The sequence below is a fragment of the Salvelinus namaycush genome, chromosome 5 (assembly GCF_016432855.1).
Source record: "Salvelinus namaycush isolate Seneca chromosome 5, SaNama_1.0, whole genome shotgun sequence".
Lineage (NCBI taxonomy): Eukaryota > Metazoa > Chordata > Actinopteri > Salmoniformes > Salmonidae > Salvelinus > Salvelinus namaycush.
This window is the reverse complement of record NC_052311.1, coordinates 74,111,784-74,138,578: the sequence shown is the minus strand read 5'-3', so window position 1 is coordinate 74,138,578 and position 26,795 is coordinate 74,111,784. Positions and strand designations below refer to the sequence as shown.

Here is a 26,795-nt window from a genome sequence, read left to right as displayed (position 1 = left end):
CTTCACAAGCAGGGTGGTCTCCTTAGCCCAGGCCTGTGTGGTGTTAATGGTGGCGACTGCTTCCTCCTTCACAAGCAGGGTGGTCTCCTTAGCCCAGGCCTGTGTGGTGTTAATGGTGGCGACTGCTTCCTCCTTCACAAGCAGGGTGGTCTCCTTAGCCCAGGCCTGTGTGGTGTTAATGGTGGCGACTGCTTCCTCCTTCACAAGCAGGGTGGTCTCCTTAGCCCAGGCCTGTGTGGTGTTAATGGTGGCGACTGCTTCCTCCTTCACAAGCAGGGTGGTCTCAGCCCTTAGCCCAGGCCTGTGTGGTGTTAATGGTGGCGACTGCTTCCTCCTTCCTCCTGCACAAGCACTTTAATGTTTCCACTTGTCTCATTCGAAGGAGTTGTCAAGTCTACAGTGGTGATTACACGTTGGGAAGTCTACAGTGGTGATTAAACGCTGGGAAGTCTACAGTGGTGATTAAACGCTGGGAAGTCTACAGTGGTGATTAAACGTTGGGAAGTCTACAGTGGTGATTAAACGTTGGGAATTCTACAGTGGTGATTAAACATTGGGAAGTCTACAGTGGTGATTAAACATTGGGAAGTCTACAGTGGTGATTAAACATTGGGAAGTCTACAGTGGTGATTAAACGTTGGGAAGTCTACAGTGGTGAGTAAACATTGGGAAGTCTACAGTGGTGATTAAACATTGGGAAGTCTACAGTGGTGATTAAACGTTGGGAAGTCTACAGTGGTGATTAAACGTTGGGAAGTCTACAGTGGTGATTAAACGTTGGGAAGTCTACAGTGGTGATTAAACGTTGGGAAGTCTACAGTGGTGATTAAACGTTGGGAAGTCTACAGTGGTGATTAAACGCTGGGAAGTCTACAGTGGTGATTAAACGTTGGGAAGTCTACAGTGGTGATTAAACGCTGGGAAGTCTACAGTGGTGATTAAACATTGGGAAGTCTTACAGTGCACAGTGGTGATTACACGCTGGGAAGTCTACAGTGGTGATTAAACATTGGGAAGTCTACAGTGGTGATTAAACATTGGGAAGTCTACAGTGGTGATTAAACGCTGGGAAGTCTACAGTGGTGATTAAACGCTGGGAAGTCTACAGTGGTGATTAAACATTGGGAAGTCTACAGTGTATATTTAACAGTGTACAGCGAGCAGGGCTCCTGTCCCAGGGTAGTACAGTCTACAGTGTATATTTAACAGTGTACAGCGAGCAGGGCTCCTGTCCCAGGGTGGTACAGTATCCATGTATCCTGTTATGGGTTGACTCATGACTGTCACTGTCTAACTGCCCGCTTGGGATGAATAAAGTTTATTGAACAGAATGGAGTGGAATTGAATGGAGTTGAATGTGGACAGGCTTTTCTGTGGACCGTTCAGTAGTGTAATCCTGCTGTGCCTGATTTTGTTTTATATCTTGATACCAGCCGGGTCAAACGCTGCAAACTTCTATTTACTGTTCTGTTGATAAGAAATACAAATCATTGTTTTTGAAGGATGGAGCTCAGACCTTGGCGTGATTCAGACACTTGTTTTCCCTTTAATATATACGGCACACTTTTTGTTTTCCATTCTCCATTCTAAGTCGATAATGATTTATATATTCTGTGTTACTGATTCTTAGAAATAACTTGGCTATAGTCTGTCTTTGTGAATTATTATCATAAAATCAAAGATGAACAACAGCGTTCATTTCAACACCAGGTTTGAAACTTCTTACAAACGTAGCCCAAGAAATCATAAAGAAACATTGCAAAGGTTTTTAATACAAACTAATGCTATTATGAATTCTCACACACACTGCTGATCTGCAGTGATTGGACCAGAGCCAGTTGGGCTAGCAGGGCTAAAGCTGACAGTCTGACCGTCACAGGAGACAGTGTTGGCACCCTAAACGGCACCCTATCCCCTATATAGTGCACTACTTTTGACCAAGGTAAGTAATAGTGTTCCTTCCAGAAGGCAGCGTGAATCCACATCTGATCTAAACCACCTAGGCAGGTCTGGCCAGTCAGTAAACAGGACCACTCTGCAGCTTTAGAACCAGGTATTATGCTGTTAGTATACATCCACTACTGTAAGGTTTGATACACATGGATGTTTTATCGTTTGTGCCAAACTGCACCACTCCTTGTTCTTGTCAGTTTTGAAAGATCAAGACACACGGTTCATCATATTGGACCTCACTGCCATATGTTGCTCTGCTTGTCTTTCTCTCATAACACCTGGAAATATTTTAAATAGATGCTCAAAAACCTACACTCTTAGAAAAAGGGGTTCCTAAAAGGGTTCTTCAATGTCCCCATAGGAGAACCTTTTGGTTCCTGGTAGAACCCCTTTGGGTTCCATGTAGAACTCTTTCCACGAAAGATTCTATATGGAACCCATAAAGAGTTCTACCTGGAACCAAAAAGGGTTCTACCTGGAACCAAAAAAAGGTTCTCCTATGGGGACATTGAAGAACCCTTTTAGGAACCCCTTTTTCTAAGAGTTTAGGTTTTTGAGCATCTATTTAAAATATTTCCAGGTGTTATTAGACAAAGACAAGCAGAGCAACATATGGTAGGGAGGTCCAATATGATGAGCCATGTGTATGTGACCAATAACATTTGATTGATCAGAAAACTACAGACGGGTCAAAGAGGTCGCTGGAAATCATTTCCTGTATTAGTCATCTCAGGGATCCGACTCAAAAAACGTCACAGAGAAACAATTTCCGGTATTGCTCACCACTAAACAGTCGACAGACATGAAATCATAAAATTACACTAAAAACTGTAGGTCATCACCAAATACTTGACAATAACAAGCCACGTGTTAAAAGTGGCGTAGTTGTCCTTTAATGTACAGTAAATATGCTCAGCTGTTAAGCTACCACAGCCATCACATGGATGTCTTGAACTTAACTGGGACACGCAACCGGTTCTATCCTACATACACGCTGCGTCCCAAATGACAACCGGAACACAAGTGTGCAAAACATTAGGAACACCTTCCTAACAGCCTCAATTGGTTGGGGCATGGGACTCTACAAGGTGTCGAAAGCATTCCATGTTGACTTCAATGCTTCCCACAGTTGTGTCAAGTTGCCTGGATGTCCTTTGGGTGGTGGACCATTCTTGATACACACGGGAAACTGTTGAGCTTAAAAAATCCAGCAGCATTGAAGTTCTTGACGCGCCTGGTATCTACTACCACTCCCCGTTCAAAGGCACTTCAAGCTTTTGTCTTACCCATTCACCCTCATTTTACCTTTATTTAAGGCAAGTCAGTTAAGAACAAATTCTTATTTTCAATGACAGCCTAGGAACAGTGAGTTAACTGCTTTGTTCAGGGGTAGAAAAACAGATGTTTACCTTGTCAGCTCGGGGATTCGATCTTGCAACCTTTCGGGTTACTAGTCCAACGCTCTAACCACTAGGCTACCTGCCGCCCGTCAACGACACACACAATCCATGTCTCAATTATCTTAACTCCTTCTTTAACCCGTCTCCTCCCCTTCATCTACACTGACTGAAGTGGATTTATGAAGATGACATCAATAAGGGATCATATCTTTCACCTGGTCAGTCTGTCATGGAAAGAGCAGGTGTTCCTAATGTTTTGTCCACTCAGTGTATTCCTATCTAGGGCCCTTAGAGCTCTGGTCAGAAGTAGTGCACTGTGTAGAGAATAGGGCTCTGGTCTAAAGTAGTGCACTATATAGGGCTCTGGTCTAAAGTAGTGCACTATATAGGGAATAGGGCTCTGGTCAAAAGTAGTGCACTATATAGGGAATAGGGCTCTGGTCTAAAGTAGTGCACTATATAGGGAATAGGGCTCTGGTCTAAAGTAGTGCACTATATAGGGAATAGGGCTCTGGTCTAAAGTAGTGCACTATATAGGGAATAGGGTGCCATTTGGGATGTGTCCTGGGTGTGTGGGTCAGATGTCGGCTTGTTGATCTTCCACACGTCAAGCTTCCAGACTAACGTGAGGTTAATGGGTGGGTTAGTTGACTCAGTGATAAGGCGGTGAAACTTCAAACAGTCACATGTCATTTGCATTCTATGGAAAGAGGAATTAAGTTGTAAAGAAAGAATCGGTGCCCCGCCTTGGAGAAAACACGCTATACTGTAGCCACACCATGATGACGTGGTCTGCCTTTGTCTCAATACAAGCAGTAACATGTACATTATAGTTTTCACTGTGTTGTTCATACTGTATATTCCCATCATAGATCCACCTGTTTCCACACGGGTCTGATGTTTACCTAGTGTGTGTGTGTGTGTGTACCAAACATGGCGCGTGTATTCTCTGTCTGTTGGGATTCCACCCTTGTCGTCTTGGGATATTTATCTTGTACCAGGATCACTCAGTAGGAGGGTGCTGTGGTTAACGGACATCTATATTGTACCAGGATCACTCAGTAGGAGGGTGCTGTGGTTAACTGACATCTTGTACCAGGATCACTCAGTAGGAGACTGCTGTGGTTAACGGACATCCATCTTGTACCAGGATCACTCAGTAGGAGGTTGCTGTGGTTAACTGACATCTTGTACCAGGATCACTCAGTAGGAGACTGCTGTGGTTAACGGACGTCCATCTTGTACCAGGATCACTCAGTAGGAGGGTGCTGTGGTTAACTGACATCTTGTACCAGGATCACTCAGTAGGAGACTGCTGTGGTTAACGGACATCCATCTTGTACCAGGATCACTCAGTAGGAGACTGCTGTGGTTAACGGACATCCATCTTGTACCAGGATCACTCAGTAGGAGGGTGCTGTGGTTAACGGACATCCATCTTGTACCAGGATCACTCAGTAGGAGGCTGCTGTGGTTAACTGACATCCATCTTGTACCAGGATCACTCAGTAGGAGACTGCTGTGGTTAACTGACATCCATCTTGTACCAGGATCACTCAGTAGGAGGCTGCTGTGGTTAACTGACATCCATCTTGTACCAGGATCACTCAGTAGGAGACTGCTGTGGTTAACGGACATCCATCTTGTACCAGGATCACTCAGTAGGAGACTGCTGTGGTTAACGGACATCCATCTTGTACCAGGATCACTCAGTAGGAGGGTGCTGTGGTTAACGGACATCTATATTGTACCAGGATCACTCAGTAGGAGGGTGCTGTGGTTAACTGACATCCATCTTGTACCAGGATCACTCAGTAGGAGACTGCTGTGGTTAACAGACATCTATATTGTACCAGGATCACTCAGTAGGAGACTGCTGTGGTTAACTGACATCTTGTACCAGGATCACTCAGTAGGAGGCTGCTGTGGTTAACGGACATCCATCTTGTACCAGGATCACTCAGTAGGAGACTGCTGTGGTTAACTGACATCTTGTACCAGGATCACTCAGTAGGAGACTGCTGTGGTTAACTGACATCTTGTACCAGGATCACTCAGTAGGAGGGTGCTGTGGTTAACGGACATCCATCTTGTACCAGGATCACTCAGTAGGAGGGTGCTGTGGTTAACGGACATCCATCTTGTACCAGGATCACTCAGTAGGAGACTGTTGTGGTTAACGGACATCCATCTTGTACCAGGATCACTCAGTAGGAGGGTGCTGTGGTTAACTAACATCTATCTTGTACCAGGATCACTCAGTAGGAGACTGCTGTGGTTAACTGACATCTTGTACCAGGATCACTCAGTAGGAGACTGCTGTGGTTAACTGACATCTTGTACCAGGATCACTCGGTAGGAGGCTGCTGTGGTTAACTGACATCTTGTACCAGGATCACTCAGTAGGAGACTGCTGTGGTTAACGGACATCTATCTTGTACCAGGATCACTCAGTAGGAGGCTGCTGTGGTTAACGGACATCTATCTTGTACCAGGATCACTCAGTAGGAGACTGCTGTGGTTAACGGACATCTATCTTGTACCAGGATCACTCAGTAGGAGGGTGCTGTGGTTAACTGACATCTTGTACCAGGATCACTCAGTAGGAGGGTGCTGTGGTTAACTGACATCTTGTACCAGGATCACTCAGTAGGAGACTCCTGTGGTTAACGGACATCCATCTTGTACCAGGATCACTCAGTAGGAGGGTGCTGTGGTTAACGGACATCCATCTTGTACCAGGATCACTCAGTAGGAGGGTGCTGTGGTTAACGGACATCCATCTTGTACCAGGATCACTCAGTAGGAGACTGCTGTGGTTAACGGACATCCATCTTGTACCAGGATCACTCAGTAGGAGACTGCTGTGGTTAACGGACATCCATCTTGTACCAGGATCACTCAGTAGGAGACTGCTGTGGTTAACTGACATCTTGTACCAGGATCACTCAGTAGGAGACTGCTGTGGTTAACTGACATCTATATTGTACCAGGATCACTCAGTAGGAGACTGCTGTGGTTAACGGACATCCATCTTGTACCAGGATCACTCAGTAGGAGACTGCTGTGGTTAACTGACATCTATCTTGTACCAGGATCACTCAGTAGGAGACTGCTGTGGTTAACGGACATCTTGTACCAGGATCACTCAGTAGGAGACTGCTGTGGTTAACTGACATCTTGTACCAGGATCACTCAGTAGGAGACTGCTGTGGTTAACGGACATCTTGTACCAGGATCACTCAGTAGGAGACTGCTGTGGTTAACTGACATCTTGTACCAGGATCACTCAGTAGGAGACTGCTGTGGTTAACGGACATCTATATTGTACCAGGATCACTCAGTAGGAGGGTGCTGTGGTTAACTGACATCTTGTACCAGGATCACTCAGTAGGAGACTGCTGTGGTTAACTGACATCTATCTTGTACCAGGATCACTCAGTAGGAGACTGCTGTGGTTAACTGACATCTTGTACCAGGATCACTCAGTAGGAGGGTGCTGTGGTTAACTGAACTGGTTGACCTGAAGTCCTAGTGCTCTTCCTGGAAGTTCAGCTTTATAAATAGTACAGGGGTGGCCAAGCTACCCTCCTCCTGGGGACATGAACTACCCATCAGCAAGGTTTTGATTCCAGCCCTACGCTAACACACCTGGTTTTACTTAATCATTCATTAGCTAAATCAGGTGTGTTATTGGTCGGAGCAAAAGCCTGCACAGATAACTATTTAGAGGTTGATGGGGAAAAGTCTGTTGTCGTTTTCCATCCTGATTCAACACAATAACGTACAACTGATTTACACATCGTATAAAGTAGTCTGTATAAAACACCTGATTTACACATCGTATAAAGTAGTCTGTATAAAACACCTGATTTACACATCGTATAAAGTAGTCTGTATAAAACACCTGATTTACACATCGTATACAGTAGTCTGTATCTAAATCTGATTTACACATCGTATACAGTAGTCTGTATCTAAATCTGATTTACACATCGTATACAGTAGTCTGTATTAAATCTGATTTACACATCGTATAAAGTAGTCTGTATAAAACACCTGATTTACACATCGTATACAGTAGTCTGTATCTAAACCTGATTTACACATCGTATACAGTAGTCTGTATCTAAACCTGATTTACACATCGTATACAGTAGTCTGTATTAAATCTGATTTACACATCGTATACAGTAGTCTGTATCTAAATCTGATTTACACATCGTATACAGTAGTCTGTATTAAATCTGATTTACACATCGTATACAGTAGTCTGTATCTAAATCTGATTTACACATCGTATACAGTAGTCTGTATTTAAATCTGATTTACACATCGTATACAGTAGTCTGTATTTAAATCTGTTCTTCTCAACAGGCTCATGATGAACACAGAGACGTCCATCCTAGCGACTCGGGAAGAAGAGGGTGAGACGTTTGAACGGACGCTGGTGGCCTCCGAGCTTGTTGATTGGCTGCTGGCGGAGGGAGAGATGGCGACCCGAGAGGAGGCGGAGCATCTTGGACGGAGGCTTCTAGAACACGGGATCATGCAGCACGGTGAGTGGAAGGAGCGTTTTCATCAGTCTGATTTTGTTTTGTTGAGACATCCCAACTAACATAAGGTCACGGTCAGTACCCCAACTAACATAAGGTCACGGTCAGTATCCCAACTAACATAAGGTCACGGTCAGTACCCCAACTAACATAAGGTCACGGTCAGTACCCCAACTAACATAAGGTCACGGTCAGTACCCCAACTAACATAAGGTCACGGTCAGTACCCCAACTAACATAAGGTCACGGTCAGTACCCCAACTAACATAAGGTCACGGTCAGTACCCCAACTAACATAAGGTCACGGTCAGTACCCCAACTAACATAAGGTCACGGTCAGTACCCCAACTAACATAAGGTCACGGTCAGTACCCCAACTAACATAAGGTCACGGTCAGTACCCCAACTAACATAAGGTCACGGTCAGTACCCCAACTAACATAAGGTCACGGTCAGTACCCCAACTAACATAAGGTCACGGTCAGTACCCCAACTAACATAAGGTCACGGTCAGTACCCCAACTAACATAAGGTCACGGTCAGTACCCCAACTAACATAAGGTCACGGTCAGTGTCCCAACTAACATAAGGTCACGGTCAGTGTCCCAACTAACATAAGGTCACGGTCAGTGTCCCAACTAACATAAGGTCACGGTCAGTGTCCCAACTAACATAAGGTCACGGTCAGTGTCCCAACTAACCTAAGGTCACGGTCAGTGTCCCAACTAACCTAAGGTCACGGTCAGTGTCCCAACTAACCTAAGGTCACGGTCAGTGTCCCAACTAACCTAAGGTCACGGTCAGTGTCCCAACTAACCTAAGGTCACGGTCAGTGTCCCAACTAACCTAAGGTCACGGTCAGTATCCCAACTAACATAAGGTCACGGTCAGTATCCCAACTAACATAAGGTCACGGTCAGTATCCCAACTAACATAAGGTCACGGTCAGTATCCCAACTAACATAAGGTCACGGTCAGTATCCCAACTAACATAAGGTCACGGTCAGTACCCCAACTAACCTAAGGTCACGGTCAGTACCCCAACTAACCTAAGGTCACGGTCAGTACCCCAACTAACCTAAGGTCACGGTCAGTACCCCAACTAACCTAAGGTCACGGTCAGTGTCCCAACTAACGTAAGGTCACGGTCAGTGTCCCAACTAACGTAAGGTCACGGTCAGTGTCCCAACTAACGTAAGGTCACGGTCAGTGTCCCAACTAACGTAAGGTCACGGTCAGTGTCCCAACTAACGTAAGGTCACGGTCAGTGTCCCAACTAACGTAAGGTCACGGTCAGTGTCCCAACTAACGTAAGGTCACGGTCAGTACCCCAACTAACGTAAGGTCACGGTCAGTACCCCAACTAACGTAAGGTCACGGTCAGTACCCCAACTAACGTAAGGTCACGGTCAGTACCCCAACTAACATAAGGTCACGGTCAGTACCCCAACTAACATAAGGTCACGGTCAGTACCCCAACTAACATAAGGTCACGGTCAGTACCCCAACTAACATAAGGTCACGGTCAGTACCCCAACTAACATAAGGTCACGGTCAGTACCCCAACTAACATAAGGTCACGGTCAGTATCCCAACTGTCACACTGATAAAATGACATATCTCTGAGTCCTGAGTAAGTTTAGTCCTGCAGTTTGGGAACCACTTCCCTCAGCGAATGTAATTATAGACCATTTTTGCTGAAGCAGTTATGAAAGATATATCTTTGGCTCATGCTGTTCTTCTACTAGTCTACTATTTATCCCTACCTGGTATTTACTGAGGATTTACATGGTAATATGGTAATAATACGGTCAAATGGTAATTACACAATAATTACCTATCGTGGTAATAACACTTTGCTCTGTTGTCAGTTGCTTCTTTAATTCTATGGCGCTGTAATTTCTAAGTTGACTTTGTTAGGTGAAAGAGGAGACTTGGGAGTGTTGATGTTAACACATGGTGGGCAGTCACATTGGGTCCTTCCCTTCCAAAGGGAATGCTGTACGGATCCTATTTCAGTCAGGGAACACGGTGTCTTCTCTGCTCAGACAGGGACCACTCTGTGATCAACGGTATACTGGTATCATCATCACCCACTTGGATTGGATCTGTCCTGTTTTTTCACACACACACACACACACACGCACGTTTATTTTACTATTCTTGTTGGGACCAAACAATTGATTTCCATTCAAAATTGTATTTTTGAAAACCTTAACCCTTTAATTCTTAACCCTAATTGTAAACTTAACCCCCTAAGCCTAAAATGTCCACACTTGTCCAAATCTTCCTTGTTTTACCATCTGGTCCCCACAAGGATGGTAAAACCAAACAACACACACACACACATGTTTTGAAAGTTTAGCAGAGACTTTTACTTGGCTCCTAGTATTTCACATTCACAGAAGATTGAGTTAACGTTGGATATGTTTTTATCGCACAACCAGTTTCATAAAAAAACCACGTCACATTTATCTGTGAGAAACGCGTGCTTCCTGCCCCATGATGCTCAAATGACAGGCACAGGGCTCTGGTCAAAACCAGTATAGGGAATAAGGTGCCATTTTATCATGTGCCCTAGTCTGGCTCACATGACTGACTGAAAGGGTTGTATTGTCACGGTGACATGACTGAGTGTCTGGTCACAGTAGATCATTATGGGATGTTAGTCTCTCTCTCTTTCGTCAGAGGTCAGCTGTGGTCTGTTGGCCAAGGTCAGGAGTGGGGAGGAACACAGTGAAAGGTTTCTCTTATCAGGCCTGGTGGAATTCCTCTCTGTATAGTAACAGGACAGTCATTGGAATTAGTCTAGTAGAACACTGAAGAGGTGAATCACATCTCCAATAGGCCCTTTGCTCCACTAGGAGCTAAAAGCAGGAAGTCACACCAGTTACTCATGTACAGGGCATGGCCACCTGCATGGCTACAGAGGGAATGTCCTGAGTCTCCTGACAGGAATGTTCCTGTACTACTGCAGCTTAGGAAAGGTTTTACTGCTGAGAGGTGGTTCCACTACGGGGGCTGAACCCCTGATCAGAGACAGATGGACGTCATGCCTCTGGTCTCTGGCCAGGGTGTTCCCGACAGAGAGCAGCTGCTCACCTCTGGACAACGGTGTGTGTGAACCGACCTAGATTCACACACACACACACACACACACACACACACACACACACACACACACACACACACACACACACACACACACACACACACACACACACAATCATCGACCCAGATATACACACACACCAATCACACACACAGCACACACAATCATCGACCCAGATATACACACACACCAATCACACACACAGCACACACAATCATTGACCCAGATACACACACCCACGCACACCGGTGGCATGTATTGCACACATGCGCGGCATACCAATGTCACGTGCACACCCACTAGAAGCTCTCTGTCCTGCTCTCTCTGTCCTGCTCTCTCTGTCCTGCTCTCTCTGTCCTGCGCTCTCTCTGTCCTGCTCTCTCTGTCCTGCTCTCTCTGTCCTGCTCTCTCTGTCCTGCTCTCTCTGTCCTGCGCTCTCTCTGTCCTGCGCTCTCTCTGTCCTGCGCTCTCTCTGTCCTGCGCTCTCTCTGTCCTGCGCTCTCTCTGTCCTGCGCTCTCTCTGTCCTGCGCTCTCTCTGTCCTGCGCTCTCTCTGTCCTGCGCTCTCTCTGTCCTGCGCTCTCTCTGTCCTGCGCTCTCTCTGTCCTGCGCTCTCTCTGTCCTGCGCTCTCTCTGTCCTGCGCTCTCTCTGTCCTGCGCTCTCTCTGTCCTGCGCTCTCTCTGTCCTGCGCTCTCTCTGTCCTGCGCTCTCTCTGTCCTGCGCTCTGTCCTCTACACAGGCTGCTGCTGCTGGGCTTCCTCTGTGTGACAGAGACAGACTAAAATACAGCAGGGAGTAGAGCTGTTACTGAGCCAGTCAACCTCCTCTTTCTGCAGGATCACCTGTCTCTATTACTGAGCCAGTCAACCTCCTCTTTCTACAGGATCACCTGTCTCTGTTACTGAACCAGTCAACCTCCTCTTTCTGCAGGATCACCTGTCTCTATTACTGAACCAGTCAACCTCCTCTTTCTATAGGATCACCTGTCTCTATTACTGAACCAGTCAACCTCTTTCTACAGGATCACCTGTCTCTATTACTGAACCAGTCAACCTCTTTCTACAGGATCACCTGTCTCTATTACTGAACCAGTCAACCTCCTCTTTCTGCAGGATCACCTGTCTCTATTACTGAACCAGTCAACCTCCTCTTTCTATAGGATCACCTGTCTCTATTACTGAACCAGTCAACCTCTTTCTACAGGATCACCTGTCTCTATTACTGAACCAGTCAACCTCTTTCTACAGGATCACCTGTCTCTATTACTGAACCAGTCAACCTCCTCTTTCTATAGGATCACCTGTCTCTATTACTGAACCAGTCAACCTCCTCTTTCTACAGGATCACCTGTCTCTGTTACTGAACCAGTCAACCTCCTCTTTCTGCAGGATCACCTGTCTCTATTACTGAACCAGTCAACCTCCTCTTTCTATAGGATCACCTGTCTCTATTACTGAACCAGTCAACCTCTTTCTACAGGATCACCTGTCTCTATTACTGAACCAGTCAACCTCTTTCTACAGGATCACCTGTCTCTATTACTGAACCAGTCAACCTCTTTCTACAGGATCACCTGTCTCTATTACTGAACCAGTCAACCTCCTCTTTCTATAGGATCACCTGTCTCTATTACTGAACCAGTCAACCTCCTCTTTCTACAGGATCACCTGTCTCTATTACTGAACCAGTCAACCTCCTCTTTCTACAGGATCACCTGTCTCTATTACTGAACCAGTCAACCTCCTCTTTCTACAGGATCACCTGTCTCTATTACTGAACCAGTCAACCTCCTCTTTCTACAGGATCACCTGTCTCTATTACTGAACCAGTCAACCTCCTCTTTCTATATGATCACCTGTCTCTATTACTGAACCAGTCAACCTCCTCTTTCTACAGGATCACCTGTCTCTATTACTGAACCAGTCAACCTCCTCTTTCTACAGGATCACCTGTCTCTATTACTGAACCAGTCAACCTCCTCTTTCTACAGGATCACCTGTCTCTATTACTGAACCAGTCAACCTCCTCTTTCTACAGGATCACCTGTCTCTCTGTCTCTATTACTAAACCAATCTACCTTTTTCTGCAGGATCACCTGTCTCTCGCTCTCTGTCTCTCGCTCTCTGTCTCTCGCTCTCTGTCTCTCGCTCTCTGTCTCTCGCTCTCTGTCTCTCGCTCTCTGTCTCTCGCTCTCTGTCTCTCGCTCTCTGTCTCTCGCTCTCTGTCTCTCGCTCTCTGTGTCTCGCTCTCTGTGTCTCGCTCTCTGTGTCTCGCTCTCTGTGTCTCGCTCTCTGTGTCTCGCTCTCTGAGTCTCTCTGTCAATAAATGAATGCAGTGGTAGCTAGAAGGGCCATCTGTCGCACCGATTTAAAGCCTGCTGCCTCCCATCCTCCCCCCCCGCCCCCTCTGTCATCCCTCCATCCACTGCTCAACAGCACTGATCCAGTGTATTAAAGCAAGGTGAGGCTGCCCTGACCACCCACAGGGTCGTGGACTCATTACACAGACGGCATCTTTAACAGGAGCTAGAGGGTGGAGACATGGGTGATATGTCTACAGTATTACAGTCCTGCATCCTGCCCACACTCTACTGCAGTAGGGAAGACCAGCATCAACCCTCTTAAGATATTCTATGACTTGTTACTAATGTCTTTGAGAGCTTGAGGGCTGTTAGGTTCAGACTTACTTGGTCAAACCACTTCCTCAACACTGCAGCATGTCACTCAAATAGATTTCTACATTTCTATTTGAATGGACCGTATGGTAAAAAGACAGGGCTTTTCTATGGCTAGTTGGAGAGGTTTTCTCTAGTCAGTCTGAAGGAGTTGTTGGTGTAAAGACTGCAGCCTGTCGTCAGAGGCTCAACAGAACTCTTCATCTGAGCATTCAGACTCTCTCTGTGTTCATCTGAGCATTCAGGCTCTCTCTGTGTTCATCTGAGCATTCAGACTCTCTCTGTGTTCATCTGAGCATTCAGGCTCTCTCTGTGTGTTCATCTGAGCATTCAGGCTCTCTCTGTGTGTTCATCTGAGCATTCAGGCTCTCTCTGTGTGTTCATCTGAGCATTCAGGCTCTCTCTGTGTGTTCATCTGAGCATTCAGGCTCTCTCTGTGTGTTCATCTGAGCATTCAGGCTCTCTCTGTGTGTTCATCTGAGCATTCAGGCTCTCTCTGTGTGTTCATCTGAGCATTCAGGCTCTCTCTGTGTGTTCATCTGAGCATTCAGGCTCTCTCTGTGTGTTCATCTGAGCATTCAGGCTCTCTCTGTGTGTTCATCTGAGCATTCAGGCTCTCTCTGTGTGTTCATCTGAGCATTCAGGCTCTCTCTGTGTGTTCATCTGAGCATTCAGGCTCTCTCTGTGTGTTCATCTGAGCATTCAGGCTCTCTCTGTGTGTTCATCTGAGCATTCAGGCTCTCTCTGTGTGTTCATCTGAGCATTCAGGCTCTCTCTGTGTGTTCATCTGAGCATTCAGGCTCTCTCTGTGTGTTCATCTGAGCATTCAGGCTCTCTCTGTGTGTTCATCTGAGCATTCAGGCTCTCTGTGTTCATCTGAGCATTCAGGCTCTCTCTCTGTGTTCATCTGAGCATTCAGGCTCTCTGTGTTCATCTGAGCATTCAGGCTCTCTCTCTGTGTTCATCTGAGCATTCAGGCTCTCTCTCTGTGTTCATCTGAGCATTCAGGCTCTGTGTTCATCTGAGCATTCAGGCTCTGTGTTCATCTGAGCATTCAGGCTCTGTGTTCATCTGAGCATTCAGGCTCTGTGTTCATCTGAGCATTCAGGCTCTGTGTTCATCTGAGCATTCAGGCTCTGTGTTCATCTGAGCATTCAGGCTCTGTGTTCATCTGAGCATTCAGGCTCTGTGTTCATCTGAGCATTCAGGCTCTGTGTTCATCTGAGCATTCAGGCTCTGTGTTCATCTGAGCATTCAGGCTCGCTCTGTGTTCATCTGAGCATTCAGGCTCGCTCTGTGTTCATCTGAGAATTCAGGCTCGCTCTGTGTTCATCTGAGCATTCAGGCTCGCTCTGTGTTCATCTGAGCATTCAGGCTCGCTCTGTGTTCATCTGAGCATTCAGGCTCGCTCTGTGTGAAAGTGAAGTCGGGTGGAAGCATTTAACAATGCCACCCTCTCTGCCCTCTGCCCTCCTCTGCCCTCTGCCCTCTGCTCTCCCCTCTGCCCTCCTCTCTGCCCTCCTCTCTGCCCTCCTCTCTGCCCTCCTCTCTGCTCTCCCCTCTGCTCTCCCCTCTGCTCTCCCCTCTGCCCTCCTCTCTGCCACCCTCTCTGCCCTCCTCTCGCCCTCCCCTCTGCTCTCATTTCAGCCCAGGCTCCCAACCCAGTCTCAGGATCTATCCCAAGTGGCACCCTAGACATTTCCTTTATAGTGCACTACTTTTGACCAGATCCCCATTGGCCCTGGTCAAAATAAGTGCCCCATAAAGGGAATAGGGTGCCATTTTGGACACAGCCTCTGTGTCTTGTCCTGACTTGAGCTGAACGGTGAACCTGACACTGATTCAGACACGGAGGATAATCACTGGTAATTAAATAGTTGACATGGAGAGGAAGATCAATCATTACGGGGACTTTGAAAAGCTCATTTTAAATGAGACTGATGAACGGCACACTAAAGAAATGTACTGTGTGATTCCACTTGCTACAATAGGATGACAAGTCCCATGTACTGTTCACCTTGTCGTCATGGTCACCTTGTTGTCATGGTCACGTGTTCAGCACTAATATAATCAGCTCTGGTTCTCTTGACTGTGGCACATCAGAATGGTCTCCCATCCTAGGAGCGGCCAGGCCCAACCCTGCTTATCTGTCATCAGAGACAAGCCAGCAGCGGCCTGCAGCAGGATGGTACTGTGTGGGCACTGCTTGCTGCCTGCTGGCTCAGTACAGGCTCTGAGATACAATCTGTTTCCAGTGTGCTGGGCTGTGTAGTGCAGAGTGTGTCTGTTTCCAGTGTGCTGGGCTGTGTAGTGCAGAGTGTCTGTTTCCAGTGTGCTGGGCTGTGCAGTGCAGAGTGTCTGTTTCCAGTGTGCTGGGCTGTGTAGTGCAGAGTGTGTCTGTTTCCAGTGTGCTGGGCTGTGTAGTGCAGAGCGTGTCTGTTTCCAGTGTGCTGGGCTGTGCAGTGCAGAGTGTCTGTTTCCAGGGTGCTGGGCTGTGTAGTGCAGAGCGTGTCTGTTTCCAGGGTGCTGGGCTGTGCAGTGCAGAGTGTCTGTTTCCAGGGTGCTGGGCTGTGTAGTGCAGAGTGTCTGTTTCCAGGGTGCTGGGCTGTGTAGTGCAGAGCGTGTCTGTTTCCAGTGTGCTGGGCTGTGTAGTGCAGAGCGTGTCTGTTTCCAGTGTGCTGGGCTGTGTAGTGCAGAGCGTGTCTGTTTCCAGTGTGCTGGGCTGTGCAGTGCAGAGAGTGTCTGTTTCCAGTGTGCTGGGCTGTGCAGTGCAGAGTGTCTGTTTCCAGGGTGCTGGGCTGTGCAGTGCAGAGCGTGTCTGTTTCCAGTGTGCTGGGCTGTGCAGTGCAGAGCGTGTCTGTTTCCAGTGTGCTGGGCTGTGTAGTGCAGAGCGTGTCTGTTTCCAGTGTGCTGGGCTGTGTAGTGCAGAGTGTCTGTTTCCAGTGTGTTCTTCTCGGGCCCTGTGTCTGTGTGACAGCAGGACAATGGGCTAACCAGGGAGCAGGCAGCAGGGCTCTAACCCCAGAGAGACTGCATCACCGCTGGGTTCACACCCACCACACACACCCTGCCTGTGGCTCTTGCCCTGCCTCTGTCTGCATTCCTCTCCTCCGCTGGCACAGACCACACTGGTACGAAACCAATAAGTAGCCTAGTGATTTTTGCTGCACTTGTTCATGGTCTTAGATCAGCGGAGGAGGAATCTGATGTGTCTCGTATCTCGCAAAGGATCATGGGATGGATCAGAAGTAGTCCGGCTACAATGAGCTGCCATAACATTAGAACATATTACCTAGGCGACGTCGTCTGATGAACCCCATTCCTGCCTCAAAACTGTCTGAAGGAATCTTAGCTATAACAGTAAATATGTCCATTTATTTTATTTAAAAGAAACAAATTGTGAGTAAGTTTTAGTAGCCACATTTGACATCTAGCTAATGATGATTGTGCTTCAATGAGAAGTATTTCTGAAGTTTGACTATGGGCAGGAGAACTATCATAAAACAGTGGAGTCAGTATTACTGAAGTTTGACTATGGGCACCAGAACGATCATAAAACAGTGGAGTCAGTATTTCTGAAGTTTGACTATGGGCAGGAGAACGATCATAAAACAGTGGAGTCAGTATTACTGAAGTTTGACTATGGGCAGGAGAACGATCATAAAACAGTGGAGTCAGTATTACTGAAGTTTGACTATGGGCAGGAGAACTATCATAAAACAGTGGAGTCAGTATTACTGAAGTTTGACTATGGGCAGGAGAACGATCATAAAACAGTGGAGTCAGTATTACTGAAGTTTGACTATGGGCAGGAGAACGATCATAAAACAGTGGAGTCAGTATTACTGAAGTTTGACTATGGGCAGGAGAACTATCATAAAACAGTGGAGTCAGTATTACTGAAGTTTGACTATGGGCAGGAGAACTATCATAAAACAGTGGAGTCAGTATTACTGAAGTTTGACTATGGGCAGGAGAACGATCATAAAACAGTGGAGTCAGTATTACTGAAGTTTGACTATGGGCAGGAGAACGATCATAAAACAGTGGAGGCAGTATTACTGAAGTTTGACTATGGGCAGGAGAACGATCATAAAACAGTGGAGTCAGTATTACTGAAGTTTGACTATGGGCAGGAGAACTATCATAAAACAGTGGAGTCAGTATTACTGAAGTTTGACTATGGGCAGGAGAACTATCATAAAACAGTGGAGTCAGTATTACTGAAGTTTGACTATGGGCAGGAGAACGATCATAAAACAGTGGAGTCAGTATTACTGAAGTTTGACTATGGGCAGGAGAACGATCATAAAACAGTGGAGGCAGTATTACTGAAGTTTGACTATGGGCAGGAGAACTATCATAAAACAGTGGAGTCAGTATTACTGAAGTTTGACTATGGGCAGGAGAACGATCATAAAACAGTAGAGTCAGTATTACTGAAGTTTGACTATGGGCAGGAGAACGATCATAAAACAGTGGAGTCAGTATTTCTGAAGTTTGACTATGGGCAGGAGAACTATCATAAAACAGTGGAGTCAGTATTACTGAAGTTTGACTATGGGCAGGAGAACGATCATAAAACAGTGGAGTCAGTATTACTGAAGTTTGACTATGGGCAGGAGAACGATCATAAAACAGTGGAGTCAGTATTTCTGAAGTTTGACTATGGGCAGGAGAACTATCATAAAACAGTGGAGCCAGTCACCGAAAGGATCTTTGACAAATGATGCTTCTAACCAACCAGCGATCTACTTCGTGCTGCACACACAATGTTGACATCTTCCAACACAAGCTAGCTAGCAAGCTACTGTAGAGCGGAGGGCCTGACTACAGAGGCGAGGGCCTGACTACAGAGGCGAGGGCCTGACTACAGAGGCGAGGGCCTGACTACAGAGGCGAGGGCCTGACTACAGAGGCGAGGGCCTGACTACAGAGGCGAGGGCCTGACTACAGAGGCGAGGGCCTGACTACAGAGGCGAGGGCCTGACTACAGAGGCGAGGGCCTGACTACAGAGGCGAGGGCCTGACTACAGAGGCGAGGGCCTGACTACAGAGGCGAGGGCCTGACTACAGAGGCGAGGGCCTGACTACAGAGGCGAGGGCCTGACTACAGAGGCGAGGGCCTGACTACAGAGGCGAGGGCCTGACTACAGAGGCCTGACTACAGAGGCGAGGGCCTGACTACAGAGGCTGGGGCCTAACTACAAAGAAATGAACAAAGACTGAGATGCTTCTGGCCTCTCAGAATCAACTTGATAACTTGCTCCTGAGGAATTATCAAGGCTGCTTGACAGAACCCAGCCGTGACCCGGTTGGCGCTGCCACCTGGGGTTGGAGTGTGGAAGTGTGCCATGGTAGTGTGTCTATGTCCTAACACTAACCTTCCCCCACATCATAACAATACACACATGCATGCACGCGCGCACCCGGCAGCGTACACACACACACACACACACACACTGCATACTTTAAATGGCTGAACTGTAGAACAATAGCAGCCCTGCCTGGATGGATCCACATTGTGGGTTGTTTTGGGTCAGTTGCCCCACACAATCACTGCATTCCTGGTTGATGGACTCACACAGAGAGCTGCTGATTTGATCTTCGTGGCTCAACACCATGTGCAACCGAGTCAATGGGCGGATGAATACACATAACCTAGAGTCACTGAACATGTTGTTTGGTTCGATTATATTTGAATTACAGTCAGCTGATATTTAGATCTTTGTGAATCAACACCATGGCAACAAGCGTTCTGAATACACATAATCAACCCCCTTTAATCCTGATCGTCCCCTTTTGGGGCACCAGGTGCTGAAACATAATCAACCCCCTTTAATCCTGATCGTCCCCTTTTGGGGCACCAGGTGCTGAAACATAATCAACCCCCTTTAATCCTGATCGTCCCCTTTTGGGGCACCAGGTGCTGAAACATAATCAACCCTCTTTAATCCTGATCGTCCCCTTTTGGGGCACCAGGTGCTGAAACATAATCAACCCCCTTTAATCCTGATCGTCCCCTTTTGGGGCACAAGGTGCTGAAACATAATCAACCCCCTTTAATCCTGATCGTCCCCTTTTGGGGCACAAGGTGCTGAAACGTAATCAACCCCCTTTAATCCTGATCGTCTCCTTTTGGGGCACCAGGTGCTGAAACATAATCAACCCCCTTTAATCCTGACCGTCCCCTTTTGGGGCACCAGGTGCTGAAACATAATCAACCCCCTTTAATCCTGATCGTCCCCTTTTGGGGCACAAGGTGCTGAAACATAATCAACCCCCTTTAATCCTGATCGTCCCCTTTTGGGGCACCAAGTGCTGAAACATAATCAACCCCCTTTAATCCTGACCGTCCCCTTTTGGGGCACCAGGTGCTGAAACATAATCAACCCCCTTTAATCCTGATCGTCCCCTTTTGGGGAACCAGGTGCCGAAACATAATCAACCCCCTTTAATCCTGATCGTCCCCTTTTGGGGCACCAGGTGCTGAAACATAATCAACCCCCTTTAATCCTGAACGTCCCCTTTTGGGGCACCAGGTGCCGAAACATAATCAGAAACTGTTGGTTACGGACCAGATTATGATTGAATCATTATGGACTATTTGGATTGCTGAAATGTGTCTGTGGTAACTGCTGTGTTTTTAGACGGGGAAATTGCAATGGACTGTCACTCTACTAACGTAAGGAGAACACTTCCTCCTGGGATAAAAAAAAACCCTCAGATGAGGGATATTTCAATCCATCACTATAAACCACAGGATCAGAAACACTTCATACAGTCACAGCAGCAGCTTTATAGCATCACAAGGTGCATCCATAACCAACCTAGTAAGTAGAACATACCGGCTGTATTTCTGTATTTTGAAAGTTTTTATATATCTTGAAAACTTGTTTGCTGACATGCAAAACATTTTGGGACTATATCAGCAATGGACTAATGAAACAAATACCAAAATATTGTTTTTGGGTGGAGTGTTCCTTTAAATCCTGAGTCCTAACCCCTTGGCACAGTTATGCAGGCTTTATGGCTTAGTTACACAAGTGACAGTCAGATTTTGATTCCTGGATGGCTTTAGTCGTATAGTCAGTCAGAGTTGGTTTTATGTCTTTCAAGGGATTTGGAGATTTAAGGGGCATTCAGAGCCTCCCCCGTACTGAGCGTTAGCCAAGTGAGTGTTGGCACAATGACGGCCCAAGCTACGAGAGGGAGAGTGTGTGTGTGTCCAACCCTAAGAGACTTAGCTGATTACTGGCATTGGAGGCACCATCAGAGGTGTTCTGTCTGATGGGAATAATTGAAGAGTTACAGGATTTAGAACTGAACTACCTCCTGTTCTATAGTTAACAGGATTTACAGTCAGTTACTGTAGTTACCGGGATTTACAGTCCGTAACTGTAGTTAACAGGATTTACAGTGATTTACAGTCCGTAACTGTAGTTAACAGGATTTACAGTCAGTTACTGTAGTTAACGGGATTTACAGTCAGTTACTGTAGTTACCGGGATTTACAGTCAGTTACTGTAGTTAACAGGATTTACAGTCAGTTACTGTAGTTACCGGGATTTACAGTGATTTACAGTCGGTAACTGTAGTTACCGGGATTTACAGTCGGTAACTGTAGTTACCGGGATTTACAGTCAGTAACTGTAGTTAACGGGATTTACAGTCGTTAACGGGATTTACAGTCGTTACCGGGATTTACAGTCGGTAACTGTAGTTAACGGGATTTACAGTCGGTTATATGAAACAGTAACCGATCCTAAACAATGGTTTTGTTCTGTGTTTCTCCCTGACAGTGACCAACAAGCAGCACTTTGTGGATGGAGGGCTGCTGTACCAGTTCAGACTGAACTTCAGAAGGAGACGGCGTCTGATGGAGCTGCTGAACGAGCGCTGCCGTACCATCCCAGAGAGCCACGACAGCCCCTTCTGTCTCCGCAAACAGAACCCAGAGGGAGGCAACACCAGCTTCCTGTCTGGTAAACCTCAATGTCTAGCAATCAAATTTCTTTATAAAGCCCTTTTTACAGCAGGAGTTGTTGTACCCACACCATCTACAGTCACACTGGAGCCGAATCCCACTATAACCCTTAGCCCCTACTCACCATCTACAGTCACACTGGGGCCGAATTCCACTACAACCTTTAGCCCCTACTCACTATCTACTGTCAGACTGGGGCTGAATCCCACTATAACCCTTAGCCCCTACTCCCTACTCACTATCTACTGTCAGACTGGGGCTGAATCCCACTATAACCCTTAGGGTTTACACATATCAACATCAGGGTTAGGGTTACTCCTGAGGGAGAGCTGTATAGTATATGGATGAAGGCCGTCAGTAGGTTTGTGGACCTGAGGGAGAGCTGTATAGTATATGGATGAAGGCAGTCAGTAGGTTTGTGGACCTGAGGGAGAGCTGTATAGTATGTGGATGAAGGCAGTCAGTAGGTTTGTGGACCTGAGGGAGAGCTGTATAGTATGTGGATGAAGGCAGTCAGTAGGTTTGTGGACCTGAGGGAGAGCTGTATAGTATGTGGATGAAGGCAGTCAGTAGGTTTGTGGACCTGGGGGAGAGCTGTATAGTATGTGGATGAAGGCAGTCAGTAGGTTTGTGGACCTGAGGGAGAGCTGTATAGTATGTGGATGAAGGCAGTCAGTAGGTTTGTGGACCTGAGGGAGAGCTGTATAGTATATGGATGAAGGCAGTCAGTAGGTTTGTGGACCTGAGGGAGAGCTGTATAGTATATGGATGAAGGCAGTCAGTAGGTTTGTGGACCTGAGGGAGAGCTGTATAGTATATGGATGAAGGCAGTCAGTAGGTTTGTGGACCTGAGGGAGAGCTGTATAGTATATGGATGAAGGCAGTCAGTAGGTTTGTGGACCTGAGGGAGAGCTGTATAGTATATGGATGAAGGCAGTCAGTAGGTTTGTGGACCTGAGGGAGAGCTGTATAGTATATGGATGAAGGCAGTCAGTAGGTTTGTGGACCTGAGGGAGAGCTGTATAGTATGTGGATGAAGGCAGTCAGTAGGTTTGTGGACCTGAGGGAGAGCTGTATAGTATATGGATGAAGGCCATCAGTAGGTTTGTGGACCTGAGGGAGAGCTGTATAGTATATGGATGAAGGCCGTCAGTAGGTTTGTGGACCTGAGGGAGAGCTGTATAGTATATGGATGAAGGCAGTCAGTAGGTTTGTGGACCTGAGGGAGAGCTGTATAGTATGTGGATGAAGGCCGTCAGTAGGTTTGTGGACCTGAGGGAGAGCTGTATAGTATGTGGATGAAGGCCATCAGTAGGTTTGTGGACCTGAGGGAGAGCTGTATAGTATATGGATGAAGGCAGTCAGTAGGTTTGTGGACCTGAGGGAGAGCTGTATAGTATGTGGATGAAGGCAGTCAGTAGGTTTGTGGACCTGAGGGAGAGCTGTATAGTATATGGATGAAGGCCATCAGTAGGTTTGTGGACCTGAGGGAGAGCTGTATAGTATGTGGATGAAGGCCATCAGTAGGTTTGTGGACCTGAGGGAGAGCTGTATAGTATGTGGATGAAGGCAGTCAGTAGGTTTGTGGACCTGAGGGAGAGCTGTATAGTATATGGATGAAGGCAGTCAGTAGGTTTGTGGACCTGAGGGAGAGCTGTATAGTATATGGATGAAGGCAGTCAGTAGGTTTGTGGACCTGAGGGAGAGCTGTATAGTATATGGATGAAGGCAGTCAGTAGGTTTGTGGACCTGAGGGAGAGCTGTATAGTATGTGGATGAAGGCAGTCAGTAGGTTTGTGGACCTGAGGGAGAGCTGTATAGTATATGGATGAAGGCAGTCAGTAGGTTTGTGGACCTGAGGGAGAGCTGTATAGTATATGGATGAAGGCAGTCAGGTTTGTGGACCTGAGGGAGAGCTGTATAGTATATGGATGAAGGCAGTCAGTAGGTTTGTGGACCTGAGGGAGAGCTGTATAGTATGTGGATGAAGGCAGTCAGTAGGTTTGTGGACCTGAGGGAGAGCTGTATAGTATATGGATGAAGGCAGTCAGTAGGTTTGTGGACCTGAGGGAGAGCTGTATAGTATGTGGATGAAGGCAGTCAGTAGGTTTGTGGACCTGAGGGAGAGCTGTATAGTATATGGATGAAGGCAGTCAGTAGGTTTGTGGACCTGAGGGAGAGCTGTATAGTATATGGATGAAGGCAGTCAGTAGGTTTGTGGACCTGAGGGAGAGCTGTATAGTATGTGGATGAAGGCCATCAGTAGGTTTGTGGACCTGAGGGAGAGCTGTATAGTATATGGATGAAGGCAGTCAGGTTTGTGGACCTGAGGGAGAGCTGTATAGTATGTGGATGAAGGCAGTCAGTAGGTTTGTGGACCTGAGGGAGAGCTGTATAGTATGTGGATGAAGGCAGTCAGTAGGTTTGTGGACCTGAGGGAGAGCTGTATAGTATGTGGATGAAGGCAGTCAGTAGGTTTGTGGACCTGAGGGAGAGCTGTATAGTATATGGATGAAGGCAGTCAGTAGGTTTGTGGACCTGAGGGAGAGCTGTATAGTATGTGGATGAAGGCAGTCAGTAGGTTTGTGGACCTGAGGGAGAGCTGTATAGTATATGGATGAAGGCAGTCAGTAGGTTTGTGGACCTGAGGGAGAGCTGTATAGTATGTGGATGAAGGCAGTCAGTAGGTTTGTGGACCTGAGGGAGAGCTGTATAGTATATGGATGAAGGCAGTCAGTAGGTTTGTGGACCTGAGGGAGAGCTGTATAGTATGTGGATGAAGGCAGTCAGTAGGTTTGTGGACCTGAGGGAGAGCTGTATAGTATGTGGATGAAGGCAGTCAGTAGGTTTGTGGACCTGAGGGAGAGCTGTATAGTACACTGCTCAAAAAAATAAAGGGAACACTTAAACAACACAATGTAACTCCAAGTCAATCACACTTCTGTGAAATCAAACTGTCCACTTAGGAAGCAACACTGATTGACAATAAATTTCACATGCTGTTGTGCAAATGGAATAGACAAAAGGTGGAAATTATAGGCAATTAGCAAGACACCCCCAATAAAGGAGTGATTCTGCAGGTGGTGACCACAGACCACTTCTCAGTTCCGATGCTTCCTGGCTGATGTTTTGTTCACTTTTGAATGCTGGCGGTGCTTTCACTCTAGTGGTAGCATGAGACGGAGTCTACAACCCACACAAGTGGCTCAGGTAGTGCAGCTCATCCAGGATGGCACATCAATGCGAGCTGTGGCAAGAAGGTTTGCTGTGTCTGTCAGCGTAGTGTCCAGAGCATGGAGGCGCTACCAGGAGACAGGCCAGTACATCAGGAGACGTGGAGGAGGCCGTAGGAGGGCAACAACCCAGCAGCAGGACCGCTACCTCTGCCTTTATGCAAGGAGGAGCACTGCCAGAGCCCTGCAAAATGACCTCCAGCAGGCCACAAATGTGCATGTGTCTGCTCAAACGGTCAGAAACAGACTCCATGAGGGTGGTATGAGGGCCCGACGTCCACAGGTGGGGGTAGTGCTTACAGCCCAACACCGTGCAGGACGTTTGGCATTTGCCAGAGAACACCAAGATTGGCAAATTCGCCACTGGCGCCCTGTGCTCTTCACAGATGAAAGCAGGTTCACACTGAGCACATGAGCACATGTGACAGACGTGACAGAGTCTGGAGACGCCGTGGAGAACGTTCTGCTGCCTGCAACATCCTCCAGCATGACCGGTTTGGCGGTGGGTCAGTCATGGTGTGGGGTGGCATTTCTTTGTGGGGCCGCACAGCCCTCCATGTGCTCGCCAGAGGTAGCCTGACTGCCATTAGGTACCGAGATGAGATCCTCAGACCCCTTGTGAGACCATATGCTGACACATGCACATTTGTGGCCTGCTGGAGGTCATTTTGCAGGGCTCTGGCAGTGCTCCTCCTTGCACAAAGGCGGAGGTAGCGGTCCTGCTGCTGGGTTGTTGCCCTCCTACGGCCTCCTCCACGTCTCCTGATGTACTGACCTGTCTCCTGGTAGCGCCTCCATGCTCTGGACACTACGCTGACAGACACAGCAAACCTTCTTGCCACAGCTCGCATTGATGTGCCATCCTGGATGAGCTGCACTACCTGAGCCACTTGTGTGGGTTGTAGACTCCGTCTCATGCTACCACTAGAGTGAGAGCACCGCCAGCATTCAAAAGAGACCAAAACATCAGCCATGAAGCATAGGAACTGAGAAGTGGTCTCTGGTCACCACCTGCAGAATCACTCCTTTTTTGGGGGTGTCTTGCTAATTGCCTATAATTTGCACCTTTTGTCTATTCCATTTGCACAACAGCATGTGAAATGTATTGTCAATCAGTGTTGCTTCCTAAGTGGACAGTTTTATTTCAAAGAAGTGTGATTGACTTGGAGTTACATTGTGTTGTTTAAGTGTTCCCTTTATTTTTTTGAGCAGTGTATATGGATGAAGGCAGTCAGTAGGTTTGTGGACCTGAGGGAGAGCTGTATAGTATGTGGATGAAGGCAGTCAGTAGGTTTGTGGACCTGAGGGAGAGCTGTATAGTATGTGGATGAAGGCAGTCAGTAGGTTTGTGGACCTGAGGGAGAGCTGTATAGTATGTGGATGAAGGCAGTCAGTAGGTTTGTGGACCTGAGGGAGAGCTGTATAGTATATGGATGAAGGCAGTCAGTAGGTTTGTGGACCTGAGGGAGAGCTGTATAGTATATGGATGAAGGCAGTCAGTAGGTTTGTGGACCTGGGGGAGAGCTGTATAGTATGTGGATGAAGGTAGGTTTTAAGTCCCATAATGAGAAGCTGACGTCAGCTAAATGAACAACCTCGTCCGCTACATTCCTTTAACATCCTCTTCAGCAGGAGCTGGCAGACGACACAATGATATCAAACGCTTACCGACTCCTAATAAATAGAATCTTCCAAGGTTACAGAGGAAAGTGCAGTACTGTGAGTTCCTCTGCGCTCCAGTTAGCTGGTCTGTCTCTTATCGTTGAGATTCACTGGAATGAGGAAGGAACGAGGGAACAGCCCTTCCACAACCTACAGATGTGTGATACCTGCTGCTGGCTTTGGTTCCTGACCAAAACATCTATGTGAGGGTTTTCTGC

At 47.1% G+C, this 26,795-nt stretch overlaps 1 protein-coding gene across 1 annotated transcript in view; it reads left to right on the top strand.

The window, feature by feature from the left end:
* Positions 1–26,795, top strand: part of deptor (DEP domain containing MTOR-interacting protein) — a 71,695-nt gene that overhangs the window by 16,530 nt on the left and 28,370 nt on the right. Inside the window, exons 6-7 of the mRNA XM_038995207.1 lie at positions 7,731–7,912; positions 21,498–21,680. Of these exons, the coding sequence (XP_038851135.1) occupies positions 7,731–7,912; positions 21,498–21,680 (365 nt within the window). The remainder of the gene's footprint in view (positions 1–7,730; positions 7,913–21,497; positions 21,681–26,795) is intronic.